The following is a 25191-nucleotide window of genomic DNA, read 5'->3' on the forward strand; positions in this document are numbered from 1 at the left end:
AGAACGAAATAGGTTAAAGAAGTGAAAAACGAAAACAAGGAGACGCAACGGGAGATAAAAAACGAAAACAATTACAAAAGGCTGGCTGGCAGGGGGACACCTACAGGACGGCACTGCTGTTGTCCGGGTGGTCCGCAGCATCCATTGCCGCTCTTATGGCAGCGGCAGCGCCGCTCAGTGCGCCCCTCAGGCCGGCGTTCTCCTCAGCCAAGCGCGCATTCAGCACACCCTCCGACTGCAGCAGCACCCGGTACTTTTCCTGCACACTGCCGACCTCCACGTGACTCTCAAACGCCGCCGCCCTCAGCGCCCCCAGCGCCTTCGCCAGCGCCGACTCGTAATCGCGCGCCATCCCCTGCTGCTCCTTCAACGACTGCATCAGCAGCGCAACATCGGCCCTCAACACTTGATTCTCCTCTGCCAGGCGGCCGGCTCGCTCACTCAACGCGCCAACATCCAAGTCAGTCTGCACCGCGCCTCCATGCGCTCGTATACTCCCCCAATGGCGTGTGGAACGCCGATTCTGACCGACCAGAGGACTCTGCTGCAGCCAAAGAAGAAAAAGAAGAGCCGGAGCCATTGGCGCGGTTCACTTGGATCTGTAGTGAGTTGAAGTGCTGCATGAGGTCTTCGGCCGCCTGGCGGTTGCTGTGGTTGAGGTCACCGAGGTTACTCAGCAGGTTGTAGACGGTTATAATGGCTGTTCCTCGGTCAATGTCTTCGGTGTCGGAGGAGTCTGAGGCAGAGTCTGCACTCGGTGCGCTTGCTTCGTCTGGCTCGGCGCTGGCGCTGGCACTGGTACTGACGACACTAGTGTTCGTTCTGGTGCTGGTGCTGGTGCTGGTGCTGGTGCTGGTGCTGGTGCTGGTGGTGCTGGTGTCGCTGGCGAGGCGTGCACGCAGGTCACGCATGGCTTCGTTCTGCGACGACGTCCGATAGTTGCGGAATTTGTAGAGACATCCATGTGAATTTGGGTTTTTGGGATTGGGTTGATAAAAAAATGGAAGAGATGTTTTGGAAAAATAAGAAAAATTAAGGTGTGGAGATATCCTTTACATTTTAAAACCCAAAACAACGGAAAGAGGGAAAGGTGGGCGTTTTTGTTTGTTTTAATTATTTGATTGATTTTTTGGTGAAAGGCAAACAGCTGGATGAGGCTGGATGAAGGGCGCTTGGCTATGGCAGTAGTTGGCTATGGCAGTTGGCAGTTGGCAGTCAGGTGAAGGTGAAGGTGAAGCCGTGTCAATTTACCCCTCATCTCACATTCTTTTTCTCTACTGTCAGCATAATGCATAAATTGGTAGTGGTTTACAGGGGCAGTAATTATGAAAACTGCAATACAATTACAATATGCAGGAAATCGCTTTTCTCCGCATAAAAGCCAGCCAGCCAGCCAGTTGGCCAATTTTCCTGTCTTTTCTCTTTTTGGAGTGGCGACGGAAAAAATATATTTCTTTGGCGCTGCAATTAAATCTTCCTCTTTTGCCTTTTTCCCTTGCACTTACTTTGGCTTTGTTATCTTTTTTTGCTCTTTTATCTTTCAACAATCACCCCCTTTTAAACACTTCTTTTCTTATTTCAAACAGCCCATGCCCGTTTCGTCAACACACGGCTCCCGTCGGAGCCAGCGCAGGTTCTGCGCATCGGCACGCGCGACTCCAAGCTGGCTCTCATCCAAACACACCTGGTCGTCGAACTGATCCAGGCAGCGCACCCGGGGCTGGTAATTGAGGTTGAGACAATGAAGACGATCGGCGACAAGATCCAAGACGTCGCACTGAAAAGTTCGGCGACAAGGGGCTCTTCACCAAGGAGCTGGAGACAGCTCTCGAGGCCAAGGCAATCAACATGATCGTCCATTCCCTCAAGGACATGCCGACGCACCTGCCGCCCAACATGAAAATACTGGCGATCACCGAGCGCGAAGACCCTCGGGACGCCGTCATCATGCACAAGTCCAACCAAGGGCAGCTCCTAGAGGACCTTCCGGAGGGCAGCGTCATCGGCACCGGCAGTGTGCGACGGGTGGCGCAGCTCCGGCGGCTGTACCCGCACCTGCGGTTCGCGGACATCCGCGGCAACTTGACAACACGCATGGCCAAGCTGGACGCTGCAGACTCGCCATTTGCTGCGCTGGTCCTCGCGGTGGCCGGCATGCGGCGGCAAGGCATGGGCGCGCGCATCTCGCAGTCGCTCGACGCCGTGCTGTATGCCGTCGGCCAGGGCGCGCTGGGCATCGAGGTGCTTGAGAACGACACAGACACGCAGGCACTGCTGCACGGATGCCTCGACCACAGGGCTACACGCCTGGCTTGTCTGGCTGAGCGTGAGCTTATGCGGAGGCTTGAGGGCGGGTGCTCGGTGCCGATTGGTGTCACTACGGCGTGGTGTGCAGCGGACGAGCTGCGCCTGTGCGCGGTTGTTGTGTCGCCGATGGCGCTGAGGAGGTGCGCTTGCAGGCGCAGGCCGCTGTGGCTAGCGACGCTGACGCTGAGCGCTTGGGCGCTCGCTTGGCCCAGGATATGTGCGCGGCCGGCGCCAGCCGCATCCTCGCTGCCATCCACCACCCGCCACCGCCGTCGGCCGAGGTGGTTGCGCAGGCGGCAGTAAGAAAGTAGATTCTCAAATCCACATGAGGGGGTCTCTAGGCCAGATAGAGAGAAAGCGGATTTACTCGCAATTTGTTAATCTAATAATTTCTAAAATGAAAAATGAAATCTTGTCTAGTTGCCCGGCTCGTGCTTCCAAAGCTTGAACTGGGGCCAGTCGATCGCATATCTGTCGCTGCTGCATGCCCACGAGGGATCCAGCGGCAACGCGTCCGCTGCAGTCTGCCATTGGCGCGCCTGTTTGGTCAGCAGTGCCTCTTGGCGTGCGGCGCTGCGCTTTTTGCGATCGCGCTTGGCCTTTGACTTTGACTTTGGCGTGAGCTCCTCCTCAGCCTCGTTCTTGTCCTCTGGCCTAGTCGTAGCCTCCTCGGCCTCGGGCTTGTCAGCTACAGCCAGCATGTGGTTGCGGTACGCCAGTGCTTGCGCGCCCGTCACACACAGCGCCGGAGATCGCATTTTGATGATGAGTGCCAGGGCGCCGAGGTTGCGTTCGGCGGCAAGTCTCAGGCCAACACGATCCTGGTTCTCATCAGCATCAGCATCAGCACCAGCACCACCATTACCATTATCGGGGTTTCCACCAGTGGAAAAGCACTTGGCATTTAACGCCTTTAGCGCCTCACCCAGCATCGACACCGCGTGGGAGAACAGCTCACCGACCGGGCACTCATCCAGCTGCGCAGCCATAGCGACCCACCCAGTGAACGACAGTGCCGTCGGCGAGTTAAGCCTCGAAAAGGCACGGAACCTTAGGGCAAAGCGCACAGCCTGGGCTTCCTCAGCCTCCAGCCGACGCCAAGTCTCCAGAGCCTCCGGAGACACCACACGGCGATGCCGCAGATCCACGGCGCACGCACGACGCCTAGGCGCTCCAGCGCGTGAGCTACGAGCCACAGTGCCGTTGACAGGTGCTTCTGCGCCAACACAAGCTGTGTCCAGCGGCTGATCTGCGCGCGGCACTCGGCCTCGGGCACTGCATGCAGTGTCCACTGCGCCGGGCTTGCCCAGCAGAAGCACAAGCCGCCGGCCCTGGCCCACCGTTATCTCTGCCAAGCATCTGCGCCATACGGACAAGGTGCGCGTGGTGCGCCTCGAAGACCTGTGCCGCATAACCCAGCACACAGGGCAGCTCGTGGGCCAGGTAAACGTCCAGGCGGAATCCGCCCATGAGCGCAGCCTCGATCAGCAGCAGCTTCATATGGTACGCCCACGAGCTGAACCAAAACGGGTTGCACCGTGGATCCTCCGCAAGCTCCGGCTTCCCCAGCCGCAGTGCCTGAAACAGGTCAATATCCAGCTGCTCCGCGTCCCCCTGGAGGGCGTCCCACGAGGCCGCGCACTTCGTGGCGATCCGCCGCTGCCTTGGCGCATTCTGGCATAGTGCTCGGAACCAGTCCAGCAGGGAGCGCGCAGCCTCGCGGCAAAACACGTCCACGCGATCATTCGCATCCAGCAGCAGATCGCTCGTAGGGTGTGCCAGCAGCGCCCATACTTGGGGCCCACTGAGCTCTGCCACTGCACGCTTGACGAACGCCGCCAGCGGCTGCCCCAGCAATACGCGGTTATCCGCCGCAAGCACAGATACAAACAGCGACCTTGCAAATGGCAGCGGTGGAGGCTGGCGGTGGGCTACGCCTGCGAACACCCGCATTAGCCGCTCGACGCTCTGGCAGCGCACTAGTGGTGTGATCAGCCGTAGATCGCGGATCAGCTGGGCAAACAGGGTGTGCGACTCTGCCAGCGACAGCAGCGGCCGCGGCTTGACTGGCGCCAGCGTCGGGTACTTGCGCATGCACTTGCGGTCGAAGCACCCGGGCACCGGCACTGGCGCCATGGCCGCATCCCCCACGCCATTGCTGCGCCCTTGGTTCGCAGCAACATGCTCGCTGTGCTGGCGCACCAGCTGATCCAGCAAGCCCGAGCCCTTATCCAGCGCGCCCGGGTCGTCGCTCAGGTGGTCGGCCGACAGGTACACCAGGGCGCGCAGCCACAGTGTGCGGATCTCCACCATTTCCAGCAGCAGCGCTGCCGCATCCCCCTCGCCGCCGACATTGGCCGCGCTGGCGTCGGCCAGATATGTGCTGGCCTCGGTGAGCATCTCCGAGGCCTGGGTCAGCGTCACGTGGTCGAAGAACTCCACCGGCACGCCGCCAAAGTACACGTCCTCCTCGGCAAACACGTTCTCCCTGGCGTACTCCGCCCACACGCGACGGCAGCAGGCAGCAGTGGCAATGACCAATGGGAACAATACCAGGTCGCGCGGCTCCATCCCGGGTTGCCTCGGGGGCAGGTCGCGGGCAGTGAAGTAATTGCACGTTACAGAGTCTGCAGCAGTGAGGCCGAGTTATGCCAGGTCATTTCGCAGCAGAAGAGCCGCTCGGCAATCCACCGCACATCGGCTAGTGTTAATCTGCGGTTTATGTCCCATTGGTTGATTTCTGCCTCGTCCTCCAAGGTTAGCATACCCATGTCTAGCCGGGGATCCATCACTTCGACTGAGGTCATGGCGTCGAAGAGAGTGAGGCTGGAGGGCTTGAGAAGCTCGCCGACATCGAGCTCTTTGGTGGCTTGCGTCACCAGAGAGCTGATGTCCAGCCATGTGTCACCATTACTGTCGCTTATCACCGACTCGTGGCTGTTGCTCTGCTCGAAGTGGTGTGGCTGCGTGGTGCTGTCTATTGTTGTTTGAGGAATGGACATTGTGCTTAGTGAGTCCAATGTGTTTGCCAATGCATCTACCGGCGCCATTTGCCTGTGGAATGAGAAGAGAAAAAAGTGTGTTTATGTTTGGGAATTTTGGGTTTCAAATGTAGAATGTGGTGCTGCTGCTGCTGCTGTTGTTGTTGTGAGAAAGATTACTTACATTTCAAGCCCTGCCCTGCCCTGAACGCATAATCTCACGGTGTGAGAGGCGACGGTTGCATGGTCAGCTTGTTATTTTTGGATGATCAAATGATCAAATATAATTCGAATCAAACACGATCTGATCTGATCCTATATTGATATTTATATTAGTATTAGTTAAAAGGAAGAAAAAATTTTCATTTTCAATCTTTTTTATTTCTTCTCCTTCTCTATCACAGGGGGAGAGAGGTATAAAAGGCACTCTGGAAATTTGTCCACCCTCTCCAGCCTTTGGCTGGCTCTCCCTTTCTCTTTTCTTTTTTTCTGTTTCTTTACATTTTCAGCAAGCGCCTTAGATCGATTGACATTGCCACTATTTCAAAACAACTATACACACTTTAGAACAGCGAACCAAGGAATTGAATATAATAATAAATGGGGACTTTAACATTCTAATTTATATTATGTTTTACTCTTTCAGTACCTATTTTTTAGTGCTAATTTTTGTTTTGTAGGTGGCAAGCCAGCCCTACCAGGCTGTTTCATTGTCATGACTTGAGTCATTCGCCTGCAAGATCAATTATAACCTATATGCCCCTTCCTTCGTTATGCCATGATTTGTAATGTATTTTATGGTCTCAGCGTAAATGAACAAAACTCTACTTGTTTTGTTGGCCAAGTTTGTGTTTCTATAGCTAGATTGCTCGGTTGCGTTTTGCAACTAGGCTCATATTTAGTTTGATTCACACAGGACGCCACTCGTGAGTTCTCCTTTTTGTCATTGTTATTTTTATGATAATGGTGGGAGGGGGATGAGTTGCCGGAGGACCTTTTTGGGGGGCTACATTTTTACTTTCATTATTTTCAACAAAGCGTAAGATTCAGAGTGAAATTCCGAATCTATCATGGCCTGAGGCAACTCCTTAACGGAAAAGCCTTGTTCCTGGGCCAATGTTGCAAAGTTTTGCTCCTGTAGGTTGCGGTGCTTGTAGATGAAGTAACCCACTGTGTGGTTTGTCTGCATGAGCTGGGAGAGCGTGTGTAGGAGCGCTGTGTGCTGTGATGAGAGGTAGAGGATCTCAGAGCCGAACACCACGTCAACAGGCAGCAGATCTGGACTGACCGGGTGGCCCCTATTGAAGAAAGCAGAAAGAAAAATGATGAGAATTAGAAAATTGGAATTGAATTGAATTGAATTGGAGGGGTTTTTTGGCACTCAGAAAGGTTGTGTGGCCCGAGAGATTGCATTGGCGCATGGAAAAAATAACTTACCAAACGAGCTCACGCACCTCAACCTCAACCTCAGCTTCGGCTTCGGGCTTCGGCTTCAGCCTCAGGTTTACTCGCCGTGTGCTGGTTCCAACGCTGTTCAGGCCGACATTCGTGCGGATAAAATCCAAATATTCCGGCATGTCCGTCGCCACCACACGCGCAGCACCCGCCAGCCGGGCGACAATCGACACCAGCGCGCCTCCAGCGCCCAGCTCCACACAGCGCTTGCCGCGCAGATGCAGGCGCGCATACAGGAACTTTGCCAGAATATACGCGCCATCCCAAACCAAAAAGCCGGTGTTTTGCTGGAGGCTAATTTCCCTGTGCGGCTGCTGCTGCATCACGACAGTGTGGGCGCCAAAGACGAAAAGCCTTTCGTGCTCGCGCTGCTTGAGGCTGTACGGACTACGGTACTGCCACTTGACAAGCTCCATTTTCTTCTTCTAATTTAGTATTTAATTAATAGTACAACAACTACAGAGAAAGAAAAACGTTTTTTTTTTAAATTTTCCAAAAAATAATTTGGTCAGTCGTCTTTCACGCGGATCACAATTTTGCCGGTTGCGTGGCCGGCCCTCAGCTCCGCAAACGCGTCCTGCACGCCCTTTTCAGTGAACGGATACTCGGTGACGACAACCTTCAGGCGGCCGTCCTCCAGAAGCGGATTGAACGAGTCCTCCAGATCGCAGCCATCCGGTACCACGGACGCATACAGATACTCGACTTGTTTCGCGCGAAACCCCCTGGTCAAATACCAAGCGACGCACGCCACAATGCACTTCAGCGCCAGCAGCCTCAGCCACTGCCACAGGGACAGCGGCACACCCGGCTGCTTAAAATCGTCAATCGCCCGCGCATCCGGCACCATCGCCACAGAAACAACGCGGCCACCAGAACGCGCCACCTTGTACGCCGCAGAGTCACCAATAGTGTCCAAAACGACATCCGCTTATCCTCCAGTACCTCCGTGTAGTCGCACCCAGTGTACTCCACCACGGCAACGCCTTGGGGAGCAATTCCTTTGCCTTGCGCGCCTTGTCCGCGGACACCGTCACGGTAAGTCTGTAACGCCAAAGTGCAGCTGCGCCAGCTGCACGGCGAACAAGCCGACGCCGCCCATGCCGCCGCTGACCACCAGCCGGTCGCCAGCCTGCAACCGCGCACGCACCAATGCTTGCTTCGCCGCTAGCCCAGCCACCGGCACCGCGGCAGCAGCGACAAACCGCACTGTATCCGGTATCCGCGCGAGATTCTCCTCCTCCGTCACGGCGAATTCTGCCACGGTGCCGGCTTGCTCGTTGCGCACCCGGCCGTAGACGCGGTCGCCTGGGGAAAAGCGCCGGACGCCCGAGCCGATTGCTGTGACGGTGCCGGCGAGATCGTAGCCGAGCTGTAATGGGAATGGCTCGGGCAGTGGGATCGCCAGCATGCCCTCGGCGCGCTTGCTGTCTAAGGGATTAATCGACGCTGCGTGCACTTGGACAAGCACCTGGAGCGCCGTGGGCGATGAGGCTGTGGGCGCGAGACGATGGTGTAGTCTGACGGGTTGTCCGTATAGTGGTTGACGACAGCAACGCTGTGCATTTGAGTCATTCTAAATGAGAAAAAGAAACGAAATTTATAAATACAAAGGATAATAATAAAAACAAAAGATAAAGAGAAAAGGGGGGAAGGAATTTCAAGTGCAGATTTCAACACAGTGGCTTTTCGCCAGGTTTCTCGTCCGAGTATATGCGCGACGCATACACTGTGGCGCACGGCGACTCTGGAGGCGTCATCATCACCGGGCCCACAATCTCACAGCGTCCTTGGTGACGCCCTCCGCAGCCGCAGCCGCAGCCGCAAAGTAAATTTCTAGCAGATCCACAGCCAACCACGGATGCGCCAGTGCCCGCTCGGCGGTTAATCTTGCCTCCGGGTCGACGGCCAGCAATGCGCGAACAAAGCCCCGGGCCGTGGCAGATACCCAGGGACTGGAGCACCATGCATTCTCCAGCAGCGCATCGACAGCCTGCTGGCTCGCAATCAGCTCCGGGCGCACCCGGCTGTGGTGGAACGGGTTGGACCCAGAGAGCATGAAGCAGGCAACAACCCCGAGCGCCCACAGATCCACGCCCACCGCGTATCCGCGCCGAAGGACCATTTCAGGAGCCATATACCCGGGTGTCCCACACACCGACGTCATCGGCCCCAAATCCGGATCAAAGCTCCGGGCCATTCCGAAATCCGCAATCGCCACAGACCCATCGCTGCGCACCAGGCAGTTCTCTGGCTTCAAATCCCTATGCACCACCCCGGCGCCGTGCATCACCACGAGGCCCTCTGCCAGCTGGCGCACGACGCGTATACACTCTATTTCATTGCGGCCGCGCATATACCGCAGGAGCTCACCGCCGGAGCACAGCTCGGTGATGATGTAGACGCTGTGGGGAGTTTCAAAGTAGTCGTGGCAGCGGAGGAGGGGGCGCGCGGGTGGGAGGAGAAGCTGGGTGCGGAGCTCGTTGCTTATGGATCGGAGGTTGGTGTGTGCACGCTTGTTGATTATTTTGCCTGCGTAGGTGCGGCCGCTGGCAATGTGCTGCATTTCCTTGACTACCGCGTAGGTTCCGGTGCCGAGGATGGCGCCGCTTCGGTATTTGCACGGCACGGTTGTGCGCAAGTGCAGCTGTGGGGATATGCTGGTGGAATGTGTGATTATGTCAGCCATTTGTTATTATTAATATAAAAGGTTTAATGTACAAGATGAAAAATAAGAGCCAAGTTAATGAGTAAAGAAATAAAATAAAAATAAAATAAAAATAGAATGTTTTTTGTTCTTGTTGTTCTTGGGGTTTGTGGACTTTGGTCTTTGGTGCGTTATTTTAAACTTTATATGAAAACTTCCTGTTTGTTCCACAGCAAAAAAAACAAAAAACAAAGCACAAGAACACAAGAACACAAGAATAAGATAACGACTGATGACAAAATATTTACCACTTATTTATTTTATCTTATGCTTTTTATATTTTTAGTTTCTTGGCTTTTTCATGCTTGGCTTTTTCGTGCTTGGCTCTTTGTGCTTGGCTGACAGAACCCCGAATTAAAAAATAAAAAAGCCCGCTGTTTTGTTTTGCTTCTTTTTCCATTGTTGCTTACTGTATTGTATTACATCAAGCGATGGGAAATAGAAGAATCACGCTATCAACTCGCTGTTATCGCGCAATTATTCTTATAAATATAAATGTAAAAAAAAAAAAAAAAAGATTCGTATCGGATGCTTTTTTTAAAGAGTGGCGATATTATAAAAAATATTGTCCAAGTAAGGGATGAGAAACTTCTAGGTCCAACATTTCGGGAAATCCCAACCCAACCAAGGAAATACCGCCTGGGCTATCTAATCAACCATCAAGAGAACTCAACTCAACTCAACTCAATCAAAACCCAACCCAGTCCTTTTGAACACGAACAATTTAATTGGATGATAACACCCATCGAGTTTTCCTCCTTTTTTTTGCTGCGCTCAAAAAAAAGGATGGTTTTTAGCTTGGCGTGGGATACCCAACCCAAATACACAATCTCGGCCCAACAATTTTTCAGTTCTTGTGATAAGTAAAGCTTTTCTGTTCCGTATCATTAGCGAGCCGATTGCGATTGCGGTTGCGGGCTGGCTGAAAAATGGTCCGATCGGAATTAATGTCCATTCCGCGCGAAAAAGAAAAAAAACACCAGATTTTTATTTTTCGATAACATCAGGTTTTTATTTTATTTTCACATGCTTTTTTTGAGTTTGTAAAAAATAAAATAAAATAAAAATCGAACGGAGTTTCCGCGCACCCATCAGAAAACCCCACTGGAAAATTTTCCACTCTGCCAAGCCTGCAGGACGTTTTCTGCTGCTTTTTTTCCAACCAGCCTTGGCGATAATAATCAAAAGTGATCGAGAGTGATTAAACTTTGTTTTCTGTGATCAAATCAACTGATTGGTTTTTATTCCTTTTAAAAGCACATTGCCCTTTGTGACGCAAGCACACCAAAACAACCCCCCTCTGTACGCTTTGTTTCTTCTCACTTTAACCAATTCGCATTTTTTACTATTTTTTATATTCAACAACCCAATTCACAGCCAAAAACAACAAGTTATAATGGTAGGAACAGTGAGCATGGTCCTTTTTTTTTTTTAAAAAAAACCACTTTCTTTTTATTGAATTCGACTAAAAAGAAAAGCTAATTCCCTCTTTAATTACAATTGCATTTGCAATTGCATTTGCAATTTGTAGTACGCAGACGACGACAGCGACGACTACAGCTTCGAGACATTTGGCGGCGGCGGCGGCGCTTTCAGCGCCTTTGGGCCCATGCGCGGCTACAACGTGCGCCAGTCACGTAACCAGCGGCAGTTCACGCAGTTCTACAGTGCCTACCCAATAGCAGCCCACATGGACAACAAAGCGGACGCCAACCACGGGGGGAAAATCTTCATGCCGCCCTCCGCCCTTGAAGAAATCAGCCAACTCGAAGTAGTCTACCCACTACTCTTTAAGCTGCAAACAGACCACACGGGCGAGCACAAACGCACCCACTGCGGCGTCCTAGAGTTCACAGCAGAGGAGGGCCGGGTGTACTTGCCACAGTGGATGATGGCCACTTTGGGCTTGCAGCCGGGCGCCGCCGTGGAGGTTATCAATGTGGCGCTTTTGCATGGGTCGTTGGTGAAACTGCAGCCGCAGTCGGTAGATTTTTTGGATATCAGTGATCATCGCGCCGTTCTGGAGAATGCCCTAAGGAGGTTTTCGGCACTTACCGTGGGTGATATTATTTCCTTCGAGTACAATGCCAAAGAGTACCAAATCGCCGTCATCGAGACTCAGCCTTCGCCCTCCGCCATCAATATTGTCGAGACCGACCTCAGCGTGGACTTTGCGCCTCCCATCGGATACATTGAGCCCACCAGGGCCGGGTCATCATCCGCCGGCAGCGTAATAAAGGACGGCAAGGGCGGCAGCAGTATGGCGCGGGATATTAAGATCAAGGAGGAGAAGCCAAGGAGAAAGGGAGAATAGCCGGTTTGCGGCCTTCAGAGGCACTGGAAGTAGGCTGAAGGGGGGCGAGGAGAATTCGGGCGCAAAGTCGTATGCTGGCGATGTGCAGGCTGAGAAGGTTGATACGGACGATGGGGCTGGGGAACCGGTGCCGTTGGATTTGCCGCTTGGGACTTTATTCTTTGGGTACCCTGCGGTACTGCCTCCAGGTGCTGAAAATAAGGATGATGCAAAGGATGATGCTGGAAATAAATTCCATGGGTCTGGTCAGGTGCTGCGTCAGCGCCGCAAGCGCTAATTTTGTTGTTGTTGAATTTTTTATGATTTAAACAATGTTTGTTAAATAAAAAATTTTAGATGCAAAATGACTAGCTTGGGATAATCCTTCCTGCATATAATAAATGCTAGTTGACATCATATGTATTTGCAATATGTTATATGTATACATCATGTATACATTTCAGACAAAATGTTATTGTTTGATGCACAATTGCGACATTAATTTTATAAATTATATTTTGGAAAAAAAAAACTTGCTTTAAGATGCCGCCACTTTTATCTATTACTCTTCCTTTTTTCACGTTCATCTGCATTGGACTACTTGTTCGGAAACACACCTATTTTTTCATCTGCCCCGAATATTCCATTGAAAAATATTAATGTACAATTACGAAATATAACATCTACGACCAACCGATGTCGACAAACTACGCACATGCACCTTCTTTTATTCATATGTGTGATGGAGTTCCCAAATACCACTAAAGTGCGTCGATCTATGTGCTTGTAGTGGAAAAAAAGAAATAAGAATACGGCGAAAGAATTCCATTATCAGGTTTTTGTATCCAGTGGGCGCATAGCCACTGTGGGTTTTTAAACATTGGGTACACGTGGACAGAGATATTGGCTCACTCGACATAAAAAAATTCCACTATATGCATGCACGATCAGATGCCCAATAAAGATGATCCGGCAATAAAAAAAAGGAAAGAAAAAAATGCTATGCAAGATGGAGTTTTGCCTATTGTCTGTTGGCTTTTATGCCCAAATTAGTCTTTTTCGCACTTTATTTTGTGCATATTATTGAGAACCACCAATGGGGTGAGAGAAACCAACCACGACTAACTGAATATAACCTGCGATTGGATATTTTAAAAGGCGGATTTCAGCCCGTGAGACAAAACTTTTTTACATATCAATTCAGGTTTGCGTAGTCCCGATTGAGCAAAAAGAACAAAAATAAAGTGTTGGATAATTTTTTATTTTAGATATCAATTTTTTTGCTTTTTGTAGTGAAGATAAAAAATTATGAACTCGGGCTGACTGTGTCCCACCTTCGGCACTATCAACTCTATAATTTTTTTATCCCTCCTTCCCCCCCTCCTCCACCAGTAAAATGTCCGAAGTTGACATTCACCCACCCATTCGCCCCCCCCCCTCCCTCCCTCTTTGTGTCAATTTGCAGGCTGATTGACTGAAAAAAGCACTGGTAGAAAATAATAGTTCAGTTGCTTTTCCTTGCACTACCTCACATTAACTTCCCCCTCTGGGCGCAATGCTGGCGCGGGGAGAGAGGGGAGGTGGTGGTCATTTTGAGCGTACAGAAAAATGAGCAGTCAAGTTTTTTTTATACTCCCGGGCCATTTACCTCCGCTCTCCAAACATATATAAACCAACCGTAGTGCACTGCGGGGTAATACAAAAAAGAATATAGAACGTGTGTCTTGTCCAATTTTCCTTCCTTTTAGCAATTCCTTTGCACTACTTTCTTCATTCTTTTATTTTGTTCTACATTGGAACAATAGTTTAATCATATTTTTAACTTGTATTTTATTCCATTGACATCGCCATTGTTCAAGAACAAAAGCTAGTTTTCCATTCGATTCTTCATATTTATTGCCCGTGTCTGTACGGCTATTTATATTCTAAAGGCCCGTGTCCTCAAGAAGCGCTTCGTTACTTCTCACTAGCTGTCCGTCAATTTTACATCCTCCACATTTTTTTGTTTTATATTTCTCTTAAACTTTCCTTTTCTTTTTTTTATACTTTTTTCTTCTTTTCACGCACACAAATGGGCTTTCAAAACACAAACAGCGGGTCGGATATTGTCGAGATAGAGAAGCCGCAGTACCAGCCTGACTGGACATCGATGAGCGGGATCGAGATCTCCTGCGCCGCCAGCAGGAACTCGAGGAACTCGACGGTGAGACAAAACTCAATTGGGAGATGATCAAGAACTGACAGTCTGCGGCGTAGCCTTCCTTAACGACGCCTACGATATGTTTGCCATTAACATTGTTGCGATGATCTTGGGTTTCGTGTACTACCATGACGTCGAGGGCAACGAGCAGAACACAGTGCCCAAGAAGTGGGATACTCTGATTAAGATGCTGTTCAGATCGGTTGTCTGCTCGGCCAGCTGGTCATGGGCCGCCTGGGCGACAAGATTGGACGGACAACAGTGTATCGGCTAGCCTTATGATCGCCATCATAACGACCATCGCTTCGGCGTTCTCCAGCAACATGGTCAAGGGCTTCAACGTCTTCATCGTTCTCTTCATCTGGCGCGTACTCCTTGGATTCGGCATTGGAGGCGATTACCCCTGACCGCAACGATTGTCTCCGAGTACTCGAGCGTGCATAACCGCGGCAAAATGATCTCCGCGGTATTCTCATGCCAGGGCTTCGGAAATGTTCTAGCCCCGATCGTGGGCATTATCGTCACAGCGTGTTTCAAAAACAGCATTGACCGCGATGTCGAGTATCTGGACTACGTCTGGCGCATTATTATCGGTATCGGGTGTGTTCCTGGCGTGGCCACTTTGTACTGGCGTCTGACTATGGAGGATTCTAAGCGCTTCCAGCTGGAGACTGCCAAGGCTGCTGCCGCCAATGCGGACGAGGAAATGCAGACAGAGAAGCTCCTGGCTAAGCGGCAATTCAACGAGAACGGAGATTACGAATCTCATGTCGAGACCCCCGACGAGCTGCAAGAACGGGCGTCCCCTGCTACGGTGAGCAAGGTTCGTCGTGCGAATCATTTGGGCAGTACTTTGGTGAGTGGAACACATGAAGGTTCTTCTGGGCACATCAATCGCGTGGTTTGCTCTTGACGTGCATTCTACGGCATCAACCTCAACAGCTCCATTGTTATTGACGCCATTGGGTTCGCCGGCGACATCCACAATGACAAGCCCTCAAAGTTCATTATCCGGAATTGTCTCGGCAACATTATCATCAATATTCTCGGATCCGTTCCTGGATACTGGATTGCCGTATTCACGATTGAAAAGATGGGCCGCAAGACCATGCAGCTAATGGGCTTTGGCGCGCTCACCGTTCTCTATATTGTTATCGGCTTCGCCTACCACCAGATTCTCGACAGATCCGTCGCTGGCTTCATCGTCCTATTCACTCTCGCGCAGCTGTTCCAAAACTTTGGCCCCAACGTCACTACTTTTGTCATCCCCGGTGAAGTGTTTCCTACGAGGTTCCGCTCGACCGCTCATGGAATTGCTGCGGCTTCGGGTAAGCTTGGAGCTATTATCGCGCAGGGCGGGTTCATGCAGTTGAAGGATCGTGGAGGAAAGAATGAGTTTATTGATAGGTTGATTCAGATCTTTGCGCTGTTCATGTTGCTTGGGTTTGCTGTCACTTTCTGGATCCCGGAGACTAAGGGCAAGACTCTTGAGGAAATTTGCGACGAAAGCGAGGAGTACTACTGAGTTTATAATCGTCTAGTTTATTCATTATGTAAAAAATAATAAAAATACAATATCTATTTTTTTATTTTTGACTGACATTCTAGCAGAGTTTTTTTGCAATTATGATGACTGGTTACAGAGTTTCATACTTTGTTTGTTCATCATTTTCTATCACATATGCGCCAGTATGCTTCTTACGTTCCTTGTCGGTAAAATCGGTTTTACTCATGGTAATAACAACGAGGCCATTTGCGGATGCGGGGTATTCCAGGATACTTTTTTATTGCCGGATAATTCAACTATAACGACGCACTCGCTCTTCATATATTTGTAGATTTCAATAGCCAAAGCCATTACGGTGATCTTTTGAGGAAGTTTAATTACTTTAAACTCAGTAGCTATATACTCACAAAACCATCCCTGTTTGACTGTAGCGTAGCGATAGGTGTGTATTGCCATGTCAATTGATGCGTTGTAGTATATAATTTTTTTTAAAAAAATTTATAATAAAGAGTGAATTATTGGAATGCAATGAGAAAATAAAATATAGAGTGGAGAGGGGAGGATAAACATTCAACTTTATATACTACTTTTTTTATCATTTCAGCTCAAGCAATATTGGTCTAATAGGCAATTAAATAAAAAAACACGACTTTATCATTTATGTTTTGAAAACACAGGGTGTACCATTGGGGGAGATTTATAAAGACCGCAGTCTAATAGTTAATGTGAAGGAATACTCACTCAACTTGGTCAAATATTCATTCTAGTAAAAAATGGGTTGGTGTTATTTTGGTTGACATACGTCATTTGAGCTAGTCTTTGTAAAATAGAAATGATGTAGTTGCGTCACTTTATTTTCTATTATTTATTTCGCTTATTTTATATAGGTGTTGTGGGGGTGGGGGGGGGGCACAAGTGGGTGCGCAGCAAGGAAACCACTTGATTTTCTCTCTCACAAGTAGATACGCAGCCATTTTTATTCCAAAATGGACAACACCAACACCAACCCTAACCAAACCAAACCTAACAAATACTTTTTAAAAATTGATTGGTGAGAATAATAACAGGATATGCTTTGCTTTTTAAAACTATATTCAACTAAAAAAAGTGGAAAACTTAAAATAAATGGCTGTAAAAGTATACGTTGCAATTAAGACAATACAAATTATTTGTCAAGTGCTTTAATGTACTCCTTGATAACGATACATGGACATAACTAGGCTGTAATATAGCTTGCCATATTTTTTTCCCCGTACACTGCTTAGTCATCTTTTTCTATAATATATGCGCCAACATATTTCTTACGCTCCTTGTCTATAAAAAGCTCTTTTTTATCACAATAAAATACAGATTTTCTTCAGATGCCTTTGTGTATTCAGTTATTGTTTTTCTATCTCCTGACTTAACTATAATAACACACTGTTTATTGTTCTGCTTGTGTATATTTCAACTGCCATACCCTTAACTGAGGCATTTGGGGGCATGTCAATTTCTTTCCAAGCGATTTTTGCCTGCCTCATAAAACCCCAGGTTTAGCGGTTATAGAATGGTACCAAAAAATAGTTATTTTTGATAATGAGCTGTCAAATAAAAGAAATTAGATAACAGAAAATAAAATGGCAACCCGTTTTCTCATCTAAATAATTATACTTCCATTGCTAAAGCTGATACAAAAACAACGGTTAATAAAGTAGGAAAAATATGAATGGCCCGCTTGCCAGTATGACTGAAAGTTCCAACTTTGCACAATGAAAAATGTGGAGTGGTGAAATAGTCATTTTTCTATTTTTTTGTCTGTCTAAAAATATAATTACTCCTTTTTTGAGGAAGGGTAAACAATTTGGTTTTAGCACCTAAAGCATGAAGTTTCTCGACATTCCCTGAATTAAAAAATGAATTTTCCATTGAACAATTCCATAGTGATTCTGTAGAGCGATTCCATACACAATTTCGGGGGTTCAAATATTTTAGATTGGGGTTTTGGGGTTTTATTTATTGGAAAGTACTATAAAATGGCTGGTATTCAGCGCGCCCTGTACCCACGCCTATTCTTCAGCACCATTGCAGACTGAAAATAACAAGGAATTGGGATGCTGGCTTTTTTTAGCCCTTTAGACACTCAGTCCGGTACTGGGGCCGGTGCCGGTGCTTGCTCTTGCTCGCGGCTTGTTTGTTTTCTTGTCTTGTTTTGTGTCCTGACTTAACTGAGAGGCGGCGGCAGTTACAGAAAGATACAAAGGAGCATAAATCAAAAGAAATCAAATTGAGTACTTGTTTTTGCTCTTGCTTTTGGCTGTTTGCTGGTGGTATTGTCTTTGTATTAAAAAGCACAATTATACTAATTATTTAATGATTACTCCCACATATTTTCTATGATAAAATGTTTACTTAAAAAAGGAAGAAAGGCAGGAATTTGGAAAAGGCGCTGAATCTGAGCTAGCAGCTATTTGAAAATGTTAATTTATTAGCATCTTTTGACAAAATAGATAATTCTGGATGTATTGATTAAACCACTAACTGCAATAAATGCAAACAAAAAACAAAAAATGTTAGTTTGTTAACCTCAGTTACAAGTTAAAACATATACAAACTAAATATAAATAGTTGCTAGAGTGTAAACACAAATATTTGCTAAATAGCAACACCAATATTTTAATTTATCAATTATTATGCTGCTTATTCACGTTTATATAAACCATCTGAAGTATATCTTACGCACGCGTCGGCATACCTTTCTTTTAATTTATTTGTGTACTCATCTTTATGAATAACAACTACCACTAGATCATTTGGAAACGCGGATAATTTTAATGATTGCTTGTAATTAACTTTGGTCTTGACAATAACAACGTATTTTTGGTTTTCATTATCATAAATAGCCTTAGCCATGCCCGCAAGGCTGAATTAAGAGGAATTGAAACAGATTTATTAATTAAGGAATTGGAGCCCTTTTTTTTAACTAAATATTGGAAATCTGGCATTGTTGTCAAAGTATTGAATATAAGCTTTAAAAATATATTGTTAATGCAAAAGGTCGAGGTGGTGGTTGGTAAAATAAAATAAAACAAAAAAGTACTGCCCCAACTCTGCTTTTTATACCTCTCATAATAAAGAGCGCAAATATATTGTTCAAGTGTACAGTCAAGCAACCAAGTAAAGCTCAGAATTTATTACCTGCTTGACTGGACACTCAAGCATTATGTTTGTTTTATCTTCTTGCACCTACCATAAAACCAAAGTTTGAAATAGAAGCAAGTTATAAATAGAGCAACAAGGCCACATGCTTAGTGTACTGGCGGCTTTCTACACAAATGGCAGACACCCTATTTATTGGCAAAAACTCAAATGACGGCTAAAATGAGCAGCGATTTTGTCCTTATTTTTTTAAAGCTTGACGTTTTTAAAAAATACAAAGGCAGGTCACTCCATTTTCTATTTCTATTTTTATTTTTGCGTCACATTAGCATAAAATAGTGTTTGGCATGACTGCAGCGAAAAAATGAGCACGAGTTGTTCAAAAACATGCAAAAAGTATACCATGGCGAGTCATTGTGAATTATTTAAAAGCATGTGGACTGTATCTAGGTTTAACAAAGCACTCGAGTGTGTAAGCTTCCGTTTCTTTAGAAGGCTTAGTTTTATTTATAAATATTTTGTATTTCTCGTACATAAAATTTAAAAATAAAACTAGATGCGAGTAAAACAAAACAACACGGGTACAGCGCACAATGTAACGCTCTAGAAAAATGTGGGTCTAAACTGATAGATTTTTATATATCAAGGATTACTTAAGGAATTACATAAGGGGACATCAGTGTGTGGGCAGTGCTGTGAATATAATGTTGTTCCTTGATGTCGGCCAGAAATAACAGAAATGTGTATAGCAGCCATGAGGGCAATCTTGATGCTTGAAAAAGAAGGTAGTGGCTTGGAATGTGTGTTGGGCACCACACACAATGCTAAAGATGTGAAATGAATTGGTCAGAGGTTTGTAATTCTGTGGTTTTTTTTGCTCAGTATAATTTGGGTGTTTGGCTGACAAAAGCAAGAATAATGTCGCCACTGTTAAGCATAATAATTATGTGCTACCAATAAGGTATTTAAAGTTAACAAAATTTATATTTATTAATTTTTAGCATATATGGTAAAGACCTCGTTTTCCTGAGGTATAAAATCAGTTTTACTATAATGTCCTTCAGGCATGACGATGACAATCATAGAAGATAAAATAATTGTGTCTTTTGACAGTTTTTTTTGCCTTTAAATTGCACAAGAACAGCGCATCCGTAATTAACTGATTTGTGAACAGCGTCGGTCAACTCCCCTACATTACACGTTTCGGATATTTCAACGGTGCCTTGGTCAAAACGTTTAGAATCTCTGCGGTTAACCTTGTAGTTGATTGTCACCATTTTTAAAGCGTTGGAATTTTTATATAAGTAATGAATATAAAACTAGTGAATGAAAATAACTATCTGGAAAAGATGAGGATTAGGTTGAGCAGGGGCCACCCACATCATCATTTTATACCCATTCTGCAATTGAAACTAACGGATAATTTCACAGCACAAATAAGTGAGCAGGAAATTCACTTGCTTTTGGTTGACTGCACATGCAGTCATTTCTCGTTTACTTCTGTTTTGCCTTTGCACCTCGATTTTTGTACTAATGCTTGTCTTTATATAAAATAACAAACGAAAATAAATGATTTTTGACAAACTACTTTTTAGCTTTATAATTTGTACTGTCTTACATCTCATACTTTAAAAGCGGCTTTGACGGTTGTAAAAAAATAAAGTTTAAATTGCAACTGGTACTGCGCCAGATAAAGTATGATTAACTCATTGAATAATGATTTAATCACAGTTGGTAACCTCTGGGGAGGCCACGCATGCGCATTGTAAAGTGGCTGATTAAGCGTATGTATTATCGTAACTAATAATTCTTATTTTCTCAACTATTTTATTTTCATGCAAGCGAATGTTCCCTGCTTGGTGTGAAGTTAGATCAGGGGCTGGAATGGTGCGCGTGTGTGTGGAGGGAGAGGAGCATCATTTTGCATCATTTTGTCTGGATTTTACAACTTTTCTTTTGTTCATTTGCTTAAGTTGTATAGAGGCTGGCCCAGCCCCACCCTCGGATTGCAATTGTATATTTTAAAATTAAAATTTTATTTTCTAGAAAAAACACACTCATATTCACACTCGCCCCCTTTTTCATTTTATATCACAACATAAATTTAGTAACCCCCCAAAAATTTTATTAACAAGGTATATATATTTTTTTATCCCCGTCATGTCGACCGGTGTGCTACCCACATCCATGGTTCCCGAAATCCAAGCGGAATGGCAGGTCTCAGAGCCGCCAAGTATCTCCTCCGGCATACTCTCCGAAGACAAAAAGAACGAAAACGCAATCACCACTGATAACATCGAAGCCGACCAAGACTTATTGCAGCGCCAGTATGAGCTTTCTCAACTCGACCACACATCAAAAGCAAACTGGGACAAGATAAAAAAGCTGACCGTCTGCGGCATTGCCTTCCTCAACGACGCCTACGATATGTTTGCCATTAACATTGTTGCGATGATCTTGGGTTTCGTGTACTACAATGACGCCGTGGGCAGCGAGAAGAAACAGTGCCCAAGAAGTGGGATACTCTGATTAAGATCGCTGTTCAGATCGGTTGTCTGCTCGGCCAGCTGGTCATGGGCCGCCTGGGCGACAAGGTTGGACGGACAACAGTATACGCGGCTAGCCTTATGATCGCCATCATAACGACCGTCGCTTCAGCGTTCTCCAGCACCATGGTCAGGGGCTTCAATGTCTTCATCGTTCTCTTCATCTGGCGCGTACTCCTTGGATTGGCATTGGAGGCGATTACCCCTTGACCGCAACGATTGTCTCCGAGCACTCGAGCGTGCATAACCGCGGCAAAATGATGGCAGCAGTATTTGCCTTCCAAGGCTTTGGCAACGTCCTCGCCCCGATCATCTCCATCATTGTCACCGCATGTTTCCTCCAAAGCATTAACCGCGATGTCATGTACCTAGACTACGTCTGGCGCATTATCATTGGCGTCGGCTGTATTCCTGGCGTGGCCACTTTGTACTGGCGCCTGACTATGAAGGAATCGGACCGTTTCCAGCGCTTAAACAACAACGATTCGGCGCCAGTTTGATAACCGCAGGCTCTGAGAATGAAAAACTGCTTGTTTCACCAGAGGATGCAAACGAAGCTGCGGAAAGTCCCTCATTTGCAGAGCAGGGTATTGGCCAAACCTTGTCTGCATCTTTAGCCCTAGAGGAAGCTAGAAGACCGCGGCAGCTCAAGTCGTTTGGGCAGTACTTTGGTGAGTGGAAACACATGAAGGTTCTTCTGGGCACATCAATCGCATGGTTTGCTCTTGACGTTGCGTTCTACGGCATCAACCTCAACAGCTCCATTGTCATTGGCGCCATTGGGTTTGCCGGGAACATATCCACAGACAAACCGTCAAAGTTCATTATCCGGAATTGTCTCGGCAACATTATCATCAATATCTCGGATCCGTGCCTGGATACTGGATCTCTGTATTCACCATAGAGAGAATTGGACGGAAAAAAATCCAGTTGATTGGATTTGGTGCACTCACTATTCTCTACCTCATCCTTGGATTCGGATACCACCAAATCCTGGGCAAATCATCTGGAGCGTTCATCTTTCTTTTTTCACTTGCGCAGCTGTTCCAAAACTTTGGCCCCAACGTCACTACTTTTGTCATCCCCGGTGAAGTGTTTCCTACGAGGTTCCGCTCGACTGCTCATGGAATTGCTGCGGCTTCGGGTAAGCTTGGAGCTATTGTCGCGCAGGGCGGGTTCTTGCAACTCACGGATATTGGCGGCAAAAACGCGTGGATTAACCGGCTGCTGCAGATCTTTGGGTTGTTCATGATGATTGGATTCGTTGTCACTTTCTGGATTCCAGAGACTAAAGGCAAAACTCTCGAAGAAATATGCGACGAGAGCGAGGAATATATTTAACCATATGTACTTAATTACCTCTATTTTTATCACAAATTTCAAATATTTTCTTTTGCTATAATTTCAAAGTGGGTTTTTTTCAGATTGATATTTATTATTCGTTAATTCATGATTAAAGGTAGGAGCTTTGTGTAAAAATGTGGTAGTAGTCAAAAAATGGAAGGTTGTGGTGTGGGAAATGGTGTTATCGAGAGACAGGAAGGGGTCAAATCGGCTGCAAATAGTCAGATTGCTGGAAGACAAGGAGCTGGCGTGTGTAGGGAAGATTGGGCGGTTTGTCGTGCGGTGTGAGATTGGTGAGAAAGATATGTGAATGAAAGAGGAGTGCCAAGCTGAGTGCGAGTAATGAAATGTTTAGGTGTGCGAAATAAAAAAGGGAGGGATTTCAGGAAAAGGGCGAATTAGGAAGTAGATTGGACGAAAATGCGTATAAATTGGAGGCTGGGGCTGAGGGTGAAGCGATATGGCTAATGGAAGAATTTGAGAAGCGGTAGAGAGACGAGAAAGAAAAAGGGAAAATGAAAGTGTAGACTATCTCTTTTATACTCTAGAGTCATTTATTTTTTAATGTTCTCCAGTTTTTATTATGCGTACATTGTAATTGTGCATAGGCATTTTCCAAAAATAAAAATGTGCACATGTCGCAGCAACATCTGATATCATGAACAATGGAAAAGTAATAATTGTATAAAAACAACGTGATGAAAATAATGCACAGATGACACTTTGACATGTGATATGCGTCCATCATCCAAACAACGCGCGTTTTGGCTGGCATTGTAAAATCGGTGTGAAGACGTGGCTTTTTAAAAGTAAAACCTTATTACATCTCTTAAGCCCACTCAATCTCCACTGCCACTCGCTCATTCACTCATTCGTTTATTCGCACGGGCCACAGGATGGCTGTTGATTTTTTGATTACTGGCAAATATACTGTGCAAAATTGAACAAGTAAAAATAAAAAACTGAACTGAGATTTAAGTACGCTGGGATTTTATTTTTGTGAATTTTATTTGGCACCAATATCATTTTTATGCAGGATGTGCTTGCACTCGCATATGATTTCCACAGCATTACGTTCTCATGAGGGTGTACATTTATGCCAGCAGTCGTGTGTAAGCAACTAATTTAACAAGGTCACTCGAACTTTTCTTTTGGATAATATGCGTGCATGTCTGCGAGGTGCAGTGTTTATTCTTGCCATTTTCTTTTTTGTCACTATTACACACCCATTTTCATTTGCATACTACTCGGCCTTGAGCAAGATAAAATCATTCAGGTGGCTCCTGCAGCTTAACCATTAAAACGAAAAAACATGGGAAATAATTTAATTTATTTAAGGATAAAATAATATAATACAGAGAATAAAAATAAAGGTTAAGAAAAAGGAACAAGAAGCAAAAGACTGTAGGCTTATGGTTGATCAAGAGTCAGCGGCCCATTTGATTGTTGTCGGGGGCATTGGTTCGGTACCAGCGTCATTGTCTTATTTGAGCGCTTATGTAGGCGTAATCTCGACGGGATCCAGATAGAGCACTCAGTGACTTTTTTGTACTTTAATTCTCTGATGCGCTCGCGATGGAGCCGATCAGCCTCCCTGGCCTCGTACTCGGCCCGCTGCTGGGCCTCGAGGCTCTCTCGGCGAGTGAAAATTGATTTGTACAGAGGATAAATGGCAAAGTCCATCTTGAGTGGTGTTGATGAGTGGAAGGGCGGACAATAAAGAGCAGTTTTGCTTGTTTTTGCGTGTGCTGAAGAAATAAATAATAAATTGTGAAAAAGAAAAACCAAAGAGAAACAGAAAACAGAGAAGCTTGTGTGTAAGGTTGCACTATTTGCAATTTTACTTTCTTGGTTGCTTTTCTTTATATTCTTTTTTCCCATTTCTTTTCTGAAATGTATTGCGAGCAATGACGCTTGACTGTAATCCGAGAAAGGACAGTGTTTGCTCTTATCACGCGGCTTTCGGAAAATAAACAGCCAGAAAATGAGCTGATTTCTCCCCTTTTTTGTGGGTTCATTGTGAAATGATTGAATGTAAGCCTCCTTTTCTTAGCTTGGCTGTGCTGTGCTTGGCTTTTGATTTGGAATTTTCCTTTCTGTGCATTCGGCATCTAGTACATGCTTTTTTATTTGCTAAGCACCTGATAAGTCCTGTGTTTCATTATCACTGACAGGCACAAGTAAAATAAACGGGATGGTGTTTGTTGTTTTTAATTTACTTTTGTGTGTGTACAAATCCACATGCACAGCGACCGGCGCTGGCGTTTTTGCTGCCGATGCCGATGGCTGATGGTTGGTATAGTGCGTGCATCAACCCCAACCTAACCCAACCCTATCTTTTTTGTTTATCTCAAAGTGACTGCAGCTGTGTTTAAAGAAATAAAATATTTTTGTTCAGGGGGGGGGGGCTAGCGAGCGGACATGGGAAATATATGTCCAGAATATACAACCAGTATTGATGCATAATTCAATGTCCATTAATGAAAGGAACATGGAAAAAGATAAATAAATTCATTCTTGTTCATTCAAAAGTCGTAATCGCCAGCGTCGTCCAAACCTTCGCCATATCCTTCAGTATAGCCCTCATTTCTGCCCTCTTCAAACGCCTCCTCCCGCTTCTCCTCCTGGTGCTCCTGGAACTCGTTAATAGCGTAGGCCCCAACTGCACCGGCGGCTAACCCGGCCATTAACGGGTGCTTGCTCATAAAGCCCTGCT

At 46.4% G+C, this 25191-nt stretch overlaps 8 protein-coding genes across 8 annotated transcripts; 5 read left to right on the forward strand and 3 right to left on the reverse strand.

Annotated features, from left to right (window-relative positions):
- Nucleotides 1–12: 12 nt before the first annotated feature.
- On the reverse strand, nucleotides 13–818 carry BX661DRAFT_56924 (uncharacterized protein). The gene has a single exon (XM_051539273.1). The coding sequence runs from the start codon at nucleotides 578–580 to the stop codon at nucleotides 101–103; it is 480 nt and encodes a 159-aa protein (XP_051389544.1). The 5' UTR covers nucleotides 581–818; the 3' UTR covers nucleotides 13–100.
- Nucleotides 819–1430: 612 nt separating this feature from the next.
- Nucleotides 1431–2633, forward strand: BX661DRAFT_186790 (porphobilinogen deaminase). Its single transcript, XM_051537098.1, is given in 4 exon segments — nucleotides 1431–1617; nucleotides 1629–1771; nucleotides 1786–2424; nucleotides 2445–2633. The coding sequence occupies 4 exon segments, from the start codon at nucleotides 1590–1592 to the stop codon at nucleotides 2616–2618; spliced, it is 984 nt and encodes a 327-aa protein (XP_051389545.1). The 5' UTR covers nucleotides 1431–1589; the 3' UTR covers nucleotides 2619–2633.
- A 3464-nt stretch (nucleotides 2634–6097) lies between these two features.
- BX661DRAFT_56940 (putative methyltransferase-domain-containing protein) lies at nucleotides 6098–7211 on the reverse strand. The gene is made up of 2 exons (XM_051539275.1): nucleotides 6726–7211; nucleotides 6098–6586 (listed from the first exon to the last, which is right to left on the reverse strand). The coding sequence occupies exons 1-2, from the start codon at nucleotides 7157–7159 to the stop codon at nucleotides 6295–6297; spliced, it is 726 nt and encodes a 241-aa protein (XP_051389546.1). The 5' UTR covers nucleotides 7160–7211; the 3' UTR covers nucleotides 6098–6294.
- Nucleotide 7212: 1 nt separating this feature from the next.
- BX661DRAFT_56939 (uncharacterized protein) lies at nucleotides 7213–8273 on the forward strand. The gene has a single exon (XM_051539274.1). The coding sequence runs from the start codon at nucleotides 7499–7501 to the stop codon at nucleotides 8039–8041; it is 543 nt and encodes a 180-aa protein (XP_051389547.1). The 5' UTR covers nucleotides 7213–7498; the 3' UTR covers nucleotides 8042–8273.
- Nucleotides 8274–8505: 232 nt separating this feature from the next.
- BX661DRAFT_145605 (kinase-like domain-containing protein) lies at nucleotides 8506–9432 on the reverse strand (the record flags this gene model as incomplete). The annotated part of the gene is made up of 1 exon (XM_051533124.1): nucleotides 8506–9432. One exon carries the CDS (start codon nucleotides 9430–9432, stop codon nucleotides 8506–8508), a length of 927 nt encoding a protein of 308 aa, XP_051389548.1.
- Nucleotides 9433–10705: 1273 nt separating this feature from the next.
- On the forward strand, nucleotides 10706–12213 carry BX661DRAFT_186798 (ubiquitin fusion degradation protein UFD1-domain-containing protein). Its single transcript, XM_051537099.1, is given in 4 exon segments — nucleotides 10706–10849; nucleotides 10865–10867; nucleotides 10982–11708; nucleotides 11749–12213. 3 exon segments carry the CDS (start codon nucleotides 10865–10867, stop codon nucleotides 12039–12041), a joined length of 1023 nt encoding a protein of 340 aa, XP_051389549.1. The 5' UTR covers nucleotides 10706–10849; the 3' UTR covers nucleotides 12042–12213.
- A 1262-nt stretch (nucleotides 12214–13475) lies between these two features.
- BX661DRAFT_186800 (major facilitator superfamily domain-containing protein) lies at nucleotides 13476–15530 on the forward strand. The gene is made up of 6 exons (XM_051537101.1): nucleotides 13476–13850; nucleotides 13898–13946; nucleotides 13979–14135; nucleotides 14218–14311; nucleotides 14371–14799; nucleotides 14938–15530. The coding sequence occupies exons 1-6, from the start codon at nucleotides 13815–13817 to the stop codon at nucleotides 15466–15468; spliced, it is 1296 nt and encodes a 431-aa protein (XP_051389550.1). The 5' UTR covers nucleotides 13476–13814; the 3' UTR covers nucleotides 15469–15530.
- Nucleotides 15531–21529: 5999 nt separating this feature from the next.
- Nucleotides 21530–22566, forward strand: BX661DRAFT_186804 (major facilitator superfamily domain-containing protein). Its single transcript, XM_051537102.1, has 3 exons — nucleotides 21530–21625; nucleotides 21649–22001; nucleotides 22040–22566. The coding sequence occupies exons 1-3, from the start codon at nucleotides 21575–21577 to the stop codon at nucleotides 22470–22472; spliced, it is 837 nt and encodes a 278-aa protein (XP_051389551.1). The 5' UTR covers nucleotides 21530–21574; the 3' UTR covers nucleotides 22473–22566.
- The last annotated feature ends 2625 nt before the right edge of the window (nucleotides 22567–25191 follow it).

This window comes from Kickxella alabastrina (assembly GCF_025024165.1).
Source record: "Kickxella alabastrina strain RSA 675 chromosome Unknown BX661scaffold_23, whole genome shotgun sequence".
NCBI classification, from domain to species: domain Eukaryota; kingdom Fungi; phylum Kickxellomycota; class Kickxellomycetes; order Kickxellales; family Kickxellaceae; genus Kickxella; species Kickxella alabastrina.